At 35.9% G+C, this 16,017-nt stretch overlaps 1 protein-coding gene across 1 annotated transcript in view; it reads right to left on the bottom strand.

Annotated features, from left to right (window-relative positions):
- Positions 1–11,690, bottom strand: part of LOC138691104 (lipase 3-like) — a 32,825-nt gene extending 21,135 nt beyond the window's left edge. Inside the window, exons 1-4 of the mRNA XM_069812819.1 lie at positions 9,987–11,690; positions 6,658–6,856; positions 6,377–6,491; positions 1,993–2,233 (exon numbers count right to left, since the gene is read on the bottom strand). Of these exons, the coding sequence (XP_069668920.1) occupies positions 1,993–2,233; positions 6,377–6,491; positions 6,658–6,856; positions 9,987–10,121 (690 nt within the window). The 5' untranslated portion in view covers positions 10,122–11,690. The remainder of the gene's footprint in view (positions 1–1,992; positions 2,234–6,376; positions 6,492–6,657; positions 6,857–9,986) is intronic.
- Positions 11,691–16,017: the final 4,327 nt, after the last annotated feature.

Genomic DNA, 16,017 nt, shown 5'->3' with positions numbered 1-16,017 from the left:
AAATAACCTACTAAAATAAAAAATAAATAAAAAACACTAATTTAATTCTTTCCAATGTAACAATACAAAATAACAAAGTTGGTTACTATGGTAACCTGGTAGAATGACAAATGACTAGCACTTTAATATTCACTTCTGTTCACTTTTGTAACTTGGTCAATTTTCTCAATATTTGAAATTTTTTAGTTGTTCCTTAGACAATTTTGATGTGTGTATAAGTTGGCATTAAAATTGTGGCATCACCATTCGTTAGTGGGTTAGAACAGCTGTTTGCCACACTGGAGACCTGGCCTAGCACCTCAGAGGGTCTAAATGAAATTTGTGATTGACAAAGACGGATTTAGGACAGTTTTTCTTAAGGTACACCTGTTACCCCTACCATCATTTTGCTGTCTCCATTGTCATTCATATTCCTGATGCAGAAAGTGATGGGAATCTAATGCTTCATATCAAATTTTCATGAAGCTAACATAATGAAATCCCTATGGTGAATGTTTTATGGAACAAACAAAAATATGAGCCCTATAGTTGGTACTAATACGCGTCTTTAGATGTGGTAGGACATAATTGAGATAATTCATTTTTTTATGTAAAATGGAAGTATGCCATTATATACATAAAAATGGATTTTAAATTAAACATTGAAACATTTTCTACAGTACATTATAAAATGGTATTGAAACATTATCTACAATTCATTGTAAAATAGTAATAAAGGCTTTCTTTTGGGCTAAGAATAAGTCTGCATATACGGTGTATATATATATATATATATATATATATATATATATATATATATATATATATATATATATTGAACTGGTAATGGAAATTACGGGAAAACGACTGAGCAGAGTTTAATAAATGACCCCTCATTTTGAAGCTTGAAACCCAAAGTTTTTCAGAAAAATAGTAGTTTTCAGTGAAATGTCAATTTTCCTACATCATTTTCCTATTTTCCAAAATCCATCTGCCGTCAGTTTTGAGAAATATGGCTTTTCAGAATAAAACAAAACACACACTGCAATAAACAATATTACACGAAGGCCATGATCTGCAGGATTGCTGACATATTTAGAGTTCAGAAGGCGTATAAAATAATTTACAGGTCTGATTCTCTGGTCTGTAGTTTTCCGAGTACAGCTGTGTATTGGATATTAAGAACTACAAAACTTAAGAATGTTTGATGAGATTATTACCATTAAAAATGAAATATTATTATAGTTAATGCCACTAATTACACGCATTAATGTTATATTGATGATATGAAAGTGAAACCTTTTGAGGTTTTATGTAGGCCTAAGTAGATGCAGAGAAAGAATACTTTAAATTAGATCTTTATTTCTATAATTTACTGAGTAACAGCTATATATATTGTTACTGAAAACAATAAAACTTACGTAAGGTAACGATATTGTTATTAAAAATGAAATATTTTTATAGTTATTAGTCAAGTGATGTGGGGTTTTTCATATATTTAATGGCAGTGTGATGTAGATATTTATATGTGTGATTCTCTAATTTTCCTAGGTAGTAATGAGTCATGCTTCCTATTTTAGCTGCGTCTTAAAACTAAATCAAAATTAATTTCATATTTCTTTGGTTTAATCGAACTTGACATTTTCTTAACTCTCACCTATAATCCGCAATGATCTGAAATAGTTACTGCATTACTCCCACGTGAAAAATTCCTGATTGTCCTAACAATGTTACTTGCGTTTTCGCATTGAAACTCAAGAACTGAAGATGGATAGGTTCAAGGAAAAGTATTTGGCATAAAAAGCATTCAGAGGAAGTATGTTTCACTATTATGGAAGCAAATAACTTTCAAAATGTCTGCTATTCTTCATTGGAAATAAATTTGAAAAATTTTAATTTGAACTTCTAACGAACTTAGTTTGCAGCACTTGCTGCACAAGCCACTAGCATATCTCTAAATGCATGTTGAACACGCAGATATAAAGAGATCTCCATGTGTCTAAAATTACATACCCCTGTTCTGCTGTAGATAGCAATTTTCGTAAATTGACTTCTGATGTGAGACATAAAAGCAACTGGAGCAAAGGCAACCATGAGACGAATCTTGCTATTATACATGGGTTTCATGGACATTAGAACAAGGAACATTGTAGTACCCATTGAATGACCAAAGTAACTTAGATCTTGTTGATCAGTTCTTGCTAGTATGAAATCAATAACTGCAGGAAGATCATATACACCCATCTCATGCCAGCTGAAAATATAAGAACATAATTATGCATTTCTTCCAAAGTTTAGACATTTTTTGAGATTAGTACATGTTATGTTTCATCTTCACTTCCACCTCTTCATTGTCGTCGTAAAAAAAAAAAAAACATGATCAACTTTTGAAAACTCTTGGCTGCTTGAATTTACAATGTGGTTCCGAACCAATCAGTTGTGAAAAACTGTTTTCCATTTAGTAATGTGGAAAATTTTCAAACAGTTTTCTAAATTGTCAGTATGCCTTTGTCTCACATGCTTGAAGTAGCTGGGCATAACAAGTACAATAGTGTAGGCCATGCATGGGCACAATTTTCTGTTACATGAGGCACTCGATTTGAAATAGTTTGTTTACTAGGAGAGCAGACTGCAGAGTAGGATGGGAAATATAAACTTCTGTGACCTGCGTCACCTTATCGTAATCGCTAAGGTGGTCAGTGGCGAATTATTAGGAAAGCGCTTGGTTAACGTGAGAAAACTTTTATTCAATTTGGCAAATTAATTCGGCAGCTTTAATCATAAACCTCTTTACTATTTCTCCATCATTGAATTGATTTGAATCACAGACGAGAAATTGCGTAACTAGCCAATAATATTCCATCACGTTGTCTACGTTTATTTTCTTGAATATTCTGGCATTTCTCAAGATTACTTAATAGATTTGCACGTTCTCGACCAAAAACGATTTCAGAAAATCATATTTCGTTTTCTACGCACATTTGATGTATTTTTTATAAATTTCTTTTGGAAATAGTACGCACAAACAATATTTAATTCTTCATACCTTTTAATGCAGCGTGTTTAAGGTATAATGTCGTATTTAGTATACTATGCAAATGTTAAGATAAATTTTCTACGGAATAGTACAAAAAATATGTCTGCTGTGATTTCAGTATCAGCTTTTAGGATCTCTGGGGGAATACTGTCTAATGGAGAATACAATGGCACTATTAATTCAATTTTGTCTTACACCACTCGGCAACCAAGCAGCCAAATGTTTCTCACCTCTAGGTTTGCCAGGTTTTCAGAATGCCAATAAGAGACAGTCTTGACATTTAGCTCAAGAAAAAATACAAAGAACTTCTAATATTGGGAGAAATCTATGCATATCATCTCAGAGCATATACTAGCATGTTAAAGCATAGTATAAGCTATAAGACATAAACATACCAGAATCATTTTCTTGCACCATTGAAGCAGTTGTCCACACCTGTGGAGTAATGGTCAGTGCGTCTGGCCGCGAAACCAGGTGGCCCGGGTTCGATTCCTGGTCGGGGCAAGTTACCTGGTTGAGGTTTTTTCCGGGGTTTTCCCTCAATCCAATATGAGCAAATGCTGGGTAACTTTCGGTGTTGGACCCCAGACTCATTTCACCGGCATTATCACCTTCATTTCATTCAGACGCTAAATAACCTCAGATGTTGATAAAGCGTGGTAAAATATCCTACTAAAATAAATAAATTGAAGCAGTTATATTATTAACCATCTGTATATTCTATTATTAGCCACCGGCGTAGTTCAGTCGGCTAAGGTGCTTGCCTGCCGATCTGGAGTTGCATTCGGGCACGGGTTCGATTGCCGCTTGAGCTGATTACCTGGTTGGGTTTTTCCGAGGTTTTCCCCAATCATAAGGCAAATGTCAGGTAATCTATGGCGTATCCTCGGCCTCATCTCGCTATCACTAATCTCATCGACGCTAAATAACCTCTTAGTTGATACAGCGTCGTTAAATAACCAAGTAAAATAAAAAATATATTTTGTTATTAAAATGTTGGAGGTATAGTATTTATATTTGAGGTTCACATTTGGAAAATGTAATTACGAGGCTGTATTCTACAAAATTATTAAATAAACGTACTGATCTTCAAGTGAGCATATGTATGTTTCCTTCTTAAACTGTATCGAATTTTTAAATGCAATATTATTTGTGATACCATTTTCATGACAACAAATTGATAATCTGTGATCTGTACTCCGTGTCTGGAATCTGTAGGCGAAACAAGTCCTCTGCACAAGTGGCCAGTCCAGTGACTGTTCTGGAGGGAGTGAACAACTGCAGAGAGGGATTATTTCTGTCTGAACTCAACTGCAGTTAAGAGCCACACTATCTGTCACTTTCTACCACGCTCATCTTACCCCTTAGCAACTGCGTGCTGATGCTACCTGCAATATACTCCTGCACTACTAGACTCCGCCCATTTGCTTATCTTCATCTCAACCCAAATGTGCTGACTAACTACAAATTCCAGATACAGAGTAAAGACTATACGTATGGTTTTAAATGGATCTGTGGAATAAGAAATACACTGCCGAGCAAAAAAAAAAAACGCAACACTTGAATAAATTTGAAATATCAAACCTTAATACAAATTATAACATTACTATGTGCTTCTATGGACCTGTTTGTGGTAGGCAAGTGTTAATTCATGTTTTGGGAAGGTAAGTATAGCCATTGGGTGATTTGTGACACCCTCTTTGCCACTTCTTGTCCCTCACCCTATATGTTTTGCTCTGGAGTTAAAATTTACAACCCTAAACACAAGCAGTCAATACAAAGTTACAACATTATTGTTTTCTTTTTTGTGTATAATGGAATTCTGTGATATTGAACTCAAGTTTAAACAACATTTAAGTCAATTAAGATGCCGCTAAGCTCCATGAACGCCGCTAGAACAGTCGTGTTGGTAGAGGATGACTGCATCTTACATTATGTGGCCCAGGTGTTTCATACAACTCCGTCGACAGTTTCATTTACAGTGAAAAAGTACAGGGAACTTCGTTCATATTCTCGAAGACCGGAATATGGTAGGAAAAGGTCAACTTCTTGCAATAGATGACCAGTTCTTGCGCCTTCAAGTGCTGCGTAACTTCCACACCACTGCGGTCAAAGCCAGAAATCGACTAGACTAAGTGCGAGATGTGACTGTCAATGAATGGACTGTGAGGAGGAGGTTACATGATGCTGGCCTGACCTTCAGAAGACCTGCTATTGGCCCACAACTTACAAGACATCGTCAAACTTTCTTACAATTTGCAGGAATGGGCTGACAAACAGTGGGGAACAGTTTTGTTCTCAGATGAGTCCCTATTCTGCCTTAGATCCCCAGATGGAAGAGAGAGACTGTGGAGGAGGACTGCAGAAAGGGATTCACTATACAACTTTTCATCAAGGACAGCATTTCATGGCAGTTCAGTGATGGTCTGGTCAGCATTAGTTTGACTGCATGAACTAACCTTGTCTTTGTGGAGGGTGGGTCCCTTACTGCCCATCGCTACATTGAAGAAATCCTTGGGCAACATGTTCTTCCTTTTGCATAATTTATTGGTGATAATTTCTTGCTCTTACATGACAATACATGTCCTCGTGTGGCGAGATATGGCCTTCAGTACCTTAATGAAGTAGGGATCCAACTCATGCAGTGGCCATCACGCAGTCTGGATCTTGATCTAATTGAGCATCTGTGGGACATTTTAGGAAGGAGTGTCCTTCACTATGCTTCAGATACTCTTCAAGAGCTACGGGGCCATGTATGTGACACCTGAGCCACATAACGTAAGCTGCGGCCATCCTCTACCAATACGAGTGCTCTAGCGGCATTCTCGGAGCTTAATACCATATTTACTGTCTTAAATATTGTTTAAAACTGAATTCAATATCGCATAATTCCATTACATACTAAAAAAGAAAACAAGAGTCTTGTAACTTTGTTTTAGCTGCTTGTGTTTAGGGTTGTAAATTTTAATGGCACAGCAATAAACATAAGGTGAGGGACAAGAAGTGGCAAAGAGGGTGTCACAAATCACCCAATCGGTATATTTTTCTTCCCGAAACATGAACTAACACTTGTTTACCACAAACAGGTCCATAGAAGCACACAGTAAAGTTATAATTTGTAATATGGTTTGATATTTCAAATTTATTCAAGTGTTGCTTTTTTTTTTTTTTTTGCTTGGCAGTGTAGTTATATTTTCTTTTTTTCTTTATTTGATACAGATATCAAGTTTTAAATGAAAATGCTCAATTTTCAAATTTTCGTAATCATTTTTTTTTTAAATTACCAGTACACGAGATAGTCAACATTTGGTATAAAGAAAAACTTTAATTTGAACTGAAAATATGTATAAATCAAATTACCTGAAGTTCCAAAATTGCCTTTGTTGAAGAGTGAATGACTTGTGTTTGCGGGAATACACATTACCTCTTGCATTGCCTATCCATACATCATACCCTTCGTCTGCCAGCAGATAAGCTAAAAATATTTACCAGCTTTTATTAAAGGTTTTAGAAACAATAAAACAAGTATGTTAACGTTTTTATTCTTGCCCTGCAGTTGCACATAAATATTTTGAATTAGTTCTGTATATGAATTTCTTCTTACATGTAGTCTGCAGAATTAACTTTCAACATTAACTCACCAAGAGCTTTACCAGGTCCAAGAATAATCCAGTCAAACGAACTGCAGAGAAGACCATGTTGAAGAAATACCACTGGTCGATGTTTTCTTGTGGTATTGTTAGGACTGTATGGTATACGGTGTATGGTTAAGATGTACCCATCTTCTGTTGCCACAGTATGGGTCTCTGCTGGGTACCCATACTTAATTACCATTTCAGGCTTTAAATATATAATGGAAAAAATCTTGTAATCTCAAAATTTGGTAGCAATATATTAATAACTATTATGAAATTATTCAAATAACTTAGTACTGTAAACTGGTTTGGATAGAATAGAACATTAAAATAAAGATTTCTTTACATAAAATATCATAAATTTTAAATTTTGGTAGATAACAACCATCTTCAACATCCTCTCTTGTTTATTTTTTTATTTTATCATAATTTATCAATAGAACTGTCTCTATTTACCGCAGTTTATAGCATGCATTTAGCATCTTACAAATTAAAATACATATTTTCAGGATTTTTCTTGTATTAATTGAAAGAATAATGTTGCAATGCGAATTACTCTCTTCCTACTTATTATCACACAGTTATATACTAGTACATTATACTATAATTATACAGGTGTCCAGTGACTCGATAATCGTAGCTTAAGATCATATTGGTAGGGTCATTTAAGTCGGAAATATCTTACCAACTTTATACCGGATATTCAATTTATTATAACAGAAGTTATGGAGAGTTTTAATTTTAAAATTGTAGGTACAAAAGTTCTAAATCGTTAATATTTTGGATACCGGTATAAATGAAAATAATTAAATATAATTAATATCTTTGACATAAATAAAGGCAATCATTCTGCATCAGTATGGTCTATAGCAGCGTTTCTCAAACTTTTTTGAAGTGGGGACCACTTTTTTAAGTCAGAACAGTTCCGCGGACCACCTTACTCTTGTTCCCTTCGAAAGTAAATTTATAATTTTTGTAGCATATTTTAATACCAGTATACTTATATTTTAAATTAGAATTAATTAATTAAAATTAATTTAATTAATTTTATATTAGTATTAGCTAATTAAGTTAATGTTAATAGGAGAAAATTTATTTTCTTTTTTTTTTTAATAATTCAAGGCTACTAGAGTTTGGATAATCTTTAACTTATTAACTAAAAAAGAAATAAATGTTGGTACATTAGTGAGATTAATGAGCCTGTCGATTCTTACACAGTTGTTCTAGACTATATTTAAATGACTAGATATTTCTTTAATGGCACTGGAATCATTGATATTAATATCTTCACACCCAATTTCTGAACTATTAGCAGAGCCTAAATGAAGCATATCATCACATTCCTTTCTTTTCAAAGATCCGGATCAAAGCCAGTTTTTCATTGTGTATAATGGGCACTATTTAACAGAGACATAGACAACTACTAGCGTGTACCACATAAGAAGGATTTAAAGTCATAAATACATTAAAAGGTTCGGTACTTTGCTCCTCTGTAATGAATTCGGGTGGTCCCTGGCGGGTTACAGATGCAACACCAGAAGTGCAGGGAAAAGATGGCGAGAAACCCCACGTTCATAGTGCTTTAAATCCCTCTTTTGTTGCTGAGAGTAGAGTTGGAAGTCAATAGATGGATAGGGTAATAAATTTCATAAGATGTCAGTACTGGGAGAAAACGTGAAAGCGATTGCTATGTGTCATTTCCAATCTCTGAGATTTTCAGCTATAGTGTGATACACAATTCGTTTGAATTTTATTTTTTCTTCTGTCTTTTTTGAAGGACCACAAGGCAGGCCTCGAGGACCACAGGTGGTCCGCGGACCATAGTTTGAGAAACACTGGTCTATAGATTCTAGTAGCTGCATTCCTTTCTTTAAGTAGCCTATTACCAAATTTGTCTCTGGAATCTTCGCAACTATGCCAGGAACATATTTTTTTCTATCAGATGGCTGGTATTTGTTTTGCAGAGAGCTCTCTCATTTATTTTGCATGCTGTAAATCTATGAAAGCCGTAAATGTTTTACTTTTCTTCCTAAGGAAATGATGCACATTATTTGTAGCACTATTGAAGATTCATCCCATCTGTTTGGTTTGAATCTAAAAATCCTTGGATCCACAGTAACCACTAATATAGAAGACACTGAGTGTGACTACATATAAGACTATACTATTTAGTATTTTACTAAACCCTTTTGTCTTTTACTGCAATCTTTGTCCTTTATTCTCTACTTTTTAAATTAGATTGAAGATCCATTTTGAATCTTGCGTACACTACTTGTAACACTTGATTATAATTAATTGATTAACTAGCGGACTTACTCGTGTTAATTATGTAAGATTTGTGTGGCTTACAGCTGTTTCAGTGCTTCACGCACCATCCTCAGAGCCTACTAGATCTCGGCGTCATCTCGAACTTCTCTGCCTGTTATGTGGGTGCGTTTGATTGTTGAAAGGTGTTGAAGAGTGAAGTCAAATAGTGTGTGTGTGTACTGAAATTGATCTGTGTGTTGAGAATTTGATCGGGGTGTGTTTTAGTGTGCTTGTGTATTTCGTATTGTTCTAGTGTGTTGAGTTTTTGGCTCTTGGGTTGTATGTGTAGGATTTCCATGTCCGCAAAACACAACACAAACATAAGAACACAAGAAATACATCACACTAACATATAAAACAAAAGCACACATAAGATCGCATCTTCATTCAGAAAGCAGAAATACAACATAACATACAGAACAGAAAACACACTACAAAGACATCTCAACACACAAAAACACAAACAAATAAATACGACCACACAGGTGTATACAAACTCACATGTAATAGTTGCGATAAGTTCTACATTGGACAGACAGGCAGGTCATTCCAAACAAGCTACAAAGAACACATTAAAGCAATAACCAGAGGACACAATACATCTACATACGCCGATCACATAACTAATGCTAACCATACATCATACAATAACATAAATGCGGACATGGAAATCCTACACATACAACCCAAGAACCAAAAACTCAACACACTAGAACAATATGAAATATACAAACACACTAAAACACACCCCGATCAAATTCTGAACACACAGATCAATTTCAGTACACACACACTATTTGACTCCACTCTTCAACGCCTTTCAACAATCAAACACACCCACATAACAGGCAGAGAAGTTCGAGATGACGCAGAGATCTAGTAAGCTCTGAGGATGGTGCGTGAAGCACTGAAATAGCTGTAAGCCACACATATCTTACATAATTAACACGAGTAAGTCTGCTAGTTAATCAATTAATTAGATTGAAGACATTGAAAGGATTCAGTTATAATTTATGGTGCTCACTTACTGTTGACAGCTTATAATCTGGCTTTTTCTGCAGCACTGATGTCCCACTGCATTCGACAGAATTGCTCTTTGAACACAAACACAGAATATCAGTTGTTACAATCACTAGATACACATTTAGCACATAACTTGTCATTTTGTTGTTTTTACTATTTTCAAAAGAAACTGCTTCAGTTTTACAAACAGAGACATTAAAGTCCTTTGTTATTTTGCCTTCTTGGTCTTTCTTTTTATAACTAAACAGTGCCTCTAATCATGAATAGCAAAACTGTTGTTTAAACTTCTTCCAGAATTTTATGGTACTCAAATGATGTTTAGTTTTTTAGACTCGTTCCTTATATAGTGTTGCTTCCAAACACAAGGTTATTTTTTTAGGGAGTAACACTTTATTGTGACAACAGCAATTACAAGAATGAAATTATAATTATGAGTAATGGTGTAGAGTTACATATTTTCTTAAGACTAAGGAGAACTTTTTATGGCAGTGTATCATATTTTGTGCGAGATCGTGCTATTTGCTTGGTTTCTGCACAAAACCAATCCGCGGAAAGTCTAAAATTCCACATTCAGTATTCCCAACCTAACACACATAACAATTTCCCTCTTCTTACCGCTTAAGTGACATTGATTTTACTGCTTTAGGCTTTTAACATGTTATTTTTAGAGACGTTCAATATAGTAATAATTATCAATTGGAAACTTACCACCTGCAATTTCACCTTAATTGCACTGTTAATTATTGTTTTTAAATATTTAAAAAAATTAAGTAAACTCTACAACTCCACTAAAGTTACAGCATTCGTGATGCAAGTAACATTAAGGAAGCCGTGAAAAAATCAACAAGATTCCAGACTCATAGACTGGGGGGGGGGGGGAAAGACAGACGTATATCACGGCCTGCTGGAGTATAGTAAACACAGAAAACATTTTAAAGCAACAATGTTGAAGATAGATATTTTTGTTTTGAAATTTGCCGTCATTGAACAGAAACCAAGATGGAGATTTCATTGCAACTAATTAGAAATTCCTCTTTCAGGTATGCAATAAACGATCTTCGCACAAAATAATGTACGATACACGAGCGGTATATTTTCTTTCAATTCTCGGAAATAAAAAAAGCTCAACTACGTTTCGCTTTTTCAAACTTTTGCTCTAACATGAAAACTTCAACATACCACTCTTGTAACGCATATTACTATTATTGTGATGTATAGTGGGTCCCTGAGGTCGTGCATTTCTGTTAAACCAGCCAAAAAAAAACAATTACCTTATTTATTTACTGGGTTTCATTGAGGAGAATTTATTTTTCTTCCAATAACCATGATCTTCAGAAAAGTATATTCTATTATCCATGTGCTAAAAAGGATAAATGTTCATCTCCCCTCTGCTTAAAAAAGTCCCTTGTGCAGACACTTGTATTTCCCTATTTTGACTATGCTGACATTTTACTGACTGACCTCTCCAGCGACAACAAAACGAAACTTTAACGTGCTCATAATTTGTGTGTACGTTTTGTAAGCAATGTTCGTAAATATGATCACATTACCCCATCCCTGGAAGCAATAGGTTGGCTTGAACTAGATAAGAAAAGAAATTTACATTCACTTCTCTTTCTCTTCGAAATCTTGAACTCTTCTATTCCTTCATACCTGTCGTCTCGCTTCACTTACCTTTCTTCCCACCACAATCTGAACACACGCTCTCGCCATGAAACAATACTAACAATACCATCCCATCGCACCTCCTCATACTCATCCTCTTTCACAATAGCCCTGCCAAGACTCTGGAATTCGTTACCTGCTAGCATCAGGGACTGTCGAAATAAAATTGAATTCAAACGCAAACTTACTAGGCACTTGGTCAGTAATTGATTTCTTGTAAATAGTTTCCTTAATCTATCACAAAATATTTCAATATCCAGTAATTTCATCACTATACAATTTTGTTATTCTAGGTTTAATTTGTAATTCAGTAAATATAAAATATTCTTTGTTTTTCAATGATAAATTATCTAGCTTTAATTAGTTAGGTAATCTTTTCGTACTTTGATTTTTATTGTAATTGTAATTATTGTAAATTTAATACTGATTGTAATTTTATTTGTAATTATTGTAATTGTAATTTTAATACTAACTGTAATTTTATTCTTCATATTATAGTTGGAATCTTCTGGTAGAGGGGCAGAGAAGGCCTGACGGCCTTATCTCTACCAGGTTAAATAAATAAATACTAATACTAAGAAATACTAATACTAATACTTGTGTGCACTTATATTCATCCCATACTGGTGTTGTGGAAGAGAAGGCCTGATGGCCTTAACTACGCCAGAATAAATAAATAAATAATAAATAAATACGGCTCACAGTTGTCATTGAGCTCCAGTAGCATATCCCTTGGTATCGTCTCTTCTGCTAAGAATGCCATATCATTAACAAATGTGATGCACTTTATTATTCTTCCTCCTACTATCATCCCTACCATGTTCTGAAAACAGTTCTTCACTAAATCGTTCAAGTAGATGTTGAACAGGATAGGTGATGAAGGGCATCCTTGTACTCTTCTTCTTATTTCACTTCCTTTTGACATTTTCTCCTATCCTGACTTTGACTCGTTGTTTCATATAAAGGTTACAGAATAACATCCTCTCTTTAAATTCACACCTATTTTCTTCATAATCCCCATAAGTTATTTCAATCCACTCTGTCAAAAACCATTTCTAGATCCACAAATACTACATAGACTTCTTTATTTCTCTCAAAGTATCTTTTGCTGATTGTTCGCAGCAGTTCAGTTGCATCTCTCGTACATTTTCCCTTCCTGAAGCCAAATTGCTCTTCTAACACGAAGTTTTTCTTGGGAAAGATAAATATGGTAGCTTCCCATTGTTTTCTGCACACCACTCTCTCTTTCGCATCTTAAAAGATCCCAGGGGGCCCCAATGTGGAGATGAGAGCAAATTAACTGATTAGACCCTCTGGACTTCACCGAAATTCACCATAATGTTTTTTTTTATTCAATGCAGTGGCACTTGACTAGAGTCATTGGCCGTACAATGGCGATAAAAACTAAAAGGAAAGAAAACGAAATAAAGTGAACAATGTGCAAGTAAAACTATGAAGGAGAGGATGTCAGCACTGCTGCATTCTTTCTCTGGCCTCCCAGTACCTATCCACAAAACTGGCAGATGAAAGCGCTGGACAAGTCTTAATGTGGTTTGAGTCCATGGTGTCGGAACATCCACAGAGCATGCAGTGGGGGCTGGATAATACACCCAGGCGGTGGAGGTGATTAGCCAGACAGTCATGACCTACTGCGGTGCGGAAGTCGCAACGGCTTCTCTTCTGGGCCATTCGGGGAGAGTGGAGTTTAGTGCGTCCTTCCAGTGTTTATCTTTAATTTGTTCCTCCAAACTCTTATGGAAACATTGTCTCACTCGACTTCTTATATGGGTAGATGTCAGATATTAATAAAATGCAAACCACTTATCATAGAGAGATGAAATGTTGTACATGTGTTGTTATTACCCAGATATACTAGAGATAAACATTTTGTGAATTTAGCTTTAAAAATATGGAGGTTAGTAATTTCAGTATAATGTCCCCTTAATAGCGTTCCTATGGTCTTCGTATTTTTCAATCGAGCCAAACAATACAATCTTGTCTCAAGAATGAATTCAGAACTTTCACAAATGCAGTATATTATGGTATTCTCGCAAATAGCAATTAGGATTAAATTAAAAAATGCTTGGTTTGAAAGGGAGAAGATGGTAACAATTTGACATTGATCTTAATTGGTACGTAATTTTAATTTGTTTTATGTAGAAATATCATTGCTGCAACAACTTAAATTCTAGATTAGTTTTAGAAAAACACAGTTATTCATTAATTTCACAATGTATGCTCGCTTAGGTAGCGGATCGTTCCTTTTTATATTTACAGTCACCTCTTTCCTTTTTCCTTATTTCTTCCACACTGTGACAGAGAAAACAAATGTGCGCCTTTTTCAGTTATCTGTAAACAGTTCTGAACATAGCAGCATTGCATTTTTTCGCACTTACATTACATTTTTTCCCCATACAACTGTATACTGCTTAGCGCGCGCTGGAATAACAATGGCGGCTTTGTCATTTGCCGGCGCAAAGGATTGCGGTACTCTGGATATCCACGGACTCTACGAAGCAATGCCGCCATTGTTAGCGACCATTTTACATTAGTTCAGGCACGAAAATAATAATTTTCTGTTCACTACATATTTTGTAGTTTAATTTTGAAATAAGTGTGACGAACAGATTGGCAAAAATTGAAAATACCAAGCTTCTTACTGTTCTTAAATAGGAAAAAGGGAACGAGTTCAACAGAAATTAAAGCAGACATGAATACTATGCTGGGGAATCCTCTCCAGCATTGTCATATGTGAAAAAATGGGCGGCACCATTTAAACATGGTCAAGAGAGAGTGGAAGACGACGCACGCAGTGGAAGTCTAGTAACAGCAACAAGTGAAGAAATCGTAGAGAAAAAATGCACGATATGATGTTGAATGACCATCGACTGCGAAATACGCCCGGTTTTTAGGTGGTTTGTGACCAGTGGTGAAAACTGGATCCACTACTACATACCAGAGACAAAACAGCAGCCGAAACAATGGAAGCACAGAGATTTTCCGTCTCCAAAGAAAGCAAAAGCTGTTCAGCTGTCTGGGAAAGGCATGGCGTCCGTGTTCTGGGACTCCGAGGGGATAATCATGATTGACTATCTAGCAAAGGAGAGATACGCATAACATCGCTAATTTCCCGCCTATTCAGTTGACGGTTATTATTCAAATCTCCTGCAACAACTGAAAGGAAAAATTCGCGAGAAGAGGCCGGGTATGACTAAGAAGGAAGTGTTATTTCATCACGACAATGTACCTGCTCACACGTCTGCAATCGCGATTGCCGAACTGCCGCACCATCAGACTTCATTCTTTTCCCAAAGCTAAGTCTCACTTGGCTGGGAAGAAATCTTCGTCAAATGAAGAGATCAACACAGCAGCAGAAGGCTTTTTCGCAGTTCTCGAGAAATCTGTGTACAAGGAGAGTATAGTAAGCATGATAGAATTTTATTTTAGTAGATTATTTTACGACGCTTTATCAACATCTTAGGTTATTTAGCGTCTGAATGAGATGGTGATAATGCCGGTGAAATGAGTCCGGTGTCCAACACCGAAAGTTACCAGCATTTCCTCATATTGGGTTGAGGGAAAACCCCGGAAAAAACCTCAACCAGGTAAATTGCCCCGACCGGGAATCGAACCCGGGCCACCTGGGTTCGTGGCTAGACGTGCTAACCGTTACTCCACAGGTGTGGACAGCATGGTAGACCAAGTGTATGAATCTCAGAGGGGATTAGGCCAGGGGCGGTTATTCAGGTGAAGTAGATGAAGTACCATTTCACCTATTTACGTGTAAAACACAATTTTATCTCGTATTAATAATTAATTCTAGTTATTACCGGTTCCGTATTTCTAAAATAAAAAAAAAGTATTTTCAGTCGTTATTAACAGTGTTTAGTTATATAAATAGTACCTGTAACCGTCCGCTGAATAGAATAATGTCAATTGTTACGAGCCCCGAGCGGTGTCTATTGAAACCTATAATACTGTAGAAGTGAAAATATTTGGGCTCCCATTCTCATACAACACTTGGTTTCCATGGTAACGTGACGTCACGCACTAAAGAAATATTGTATGAGTGAAGTGCGTTTCCGAGTCTTTCAGTTACGGAGAACTGTCAGACTTGTAGGTGGAGTAACCAGTTTGCAGATATAACGGTCGAGAAGGGTTGAAACTGGTCTCCAAGGCCGGGGGCTATTGTTGAAGGGCTGCGAAATTTTACAGTATGTACTACCTGACTCGAGAATAGTAGGCTATCCTCATTCCTTGTGTCTAACAAGCAGCCAGCCCTGCAGCGATAAATTAGCTGGCTATATGTTATTTTATCAGGAATGCACGCCACATACATTCGTAAAGTTTAAAAGTTGTTTTCCGGCGCGT

This window comes from Periplaneta americana, chromosome 16 (assembly GCF_040183065.1).
Source record: "Periplaneta americana isolate PAMFEO1 chromosome 16, P.americana_PAMFEO1_priV1, whole genome shotgun sequence".
NCBI lineage: Eukaryota > Metazoa > Arthropoda > Insecta > Blattodea > Blattidae > Periplaneta > Periplaneta americana.
The sequence above is the reverse complement of the archived record's forward strand: the minus strand, read 5'-3'. Positions and strand labels throughout refer to the sequence as shown.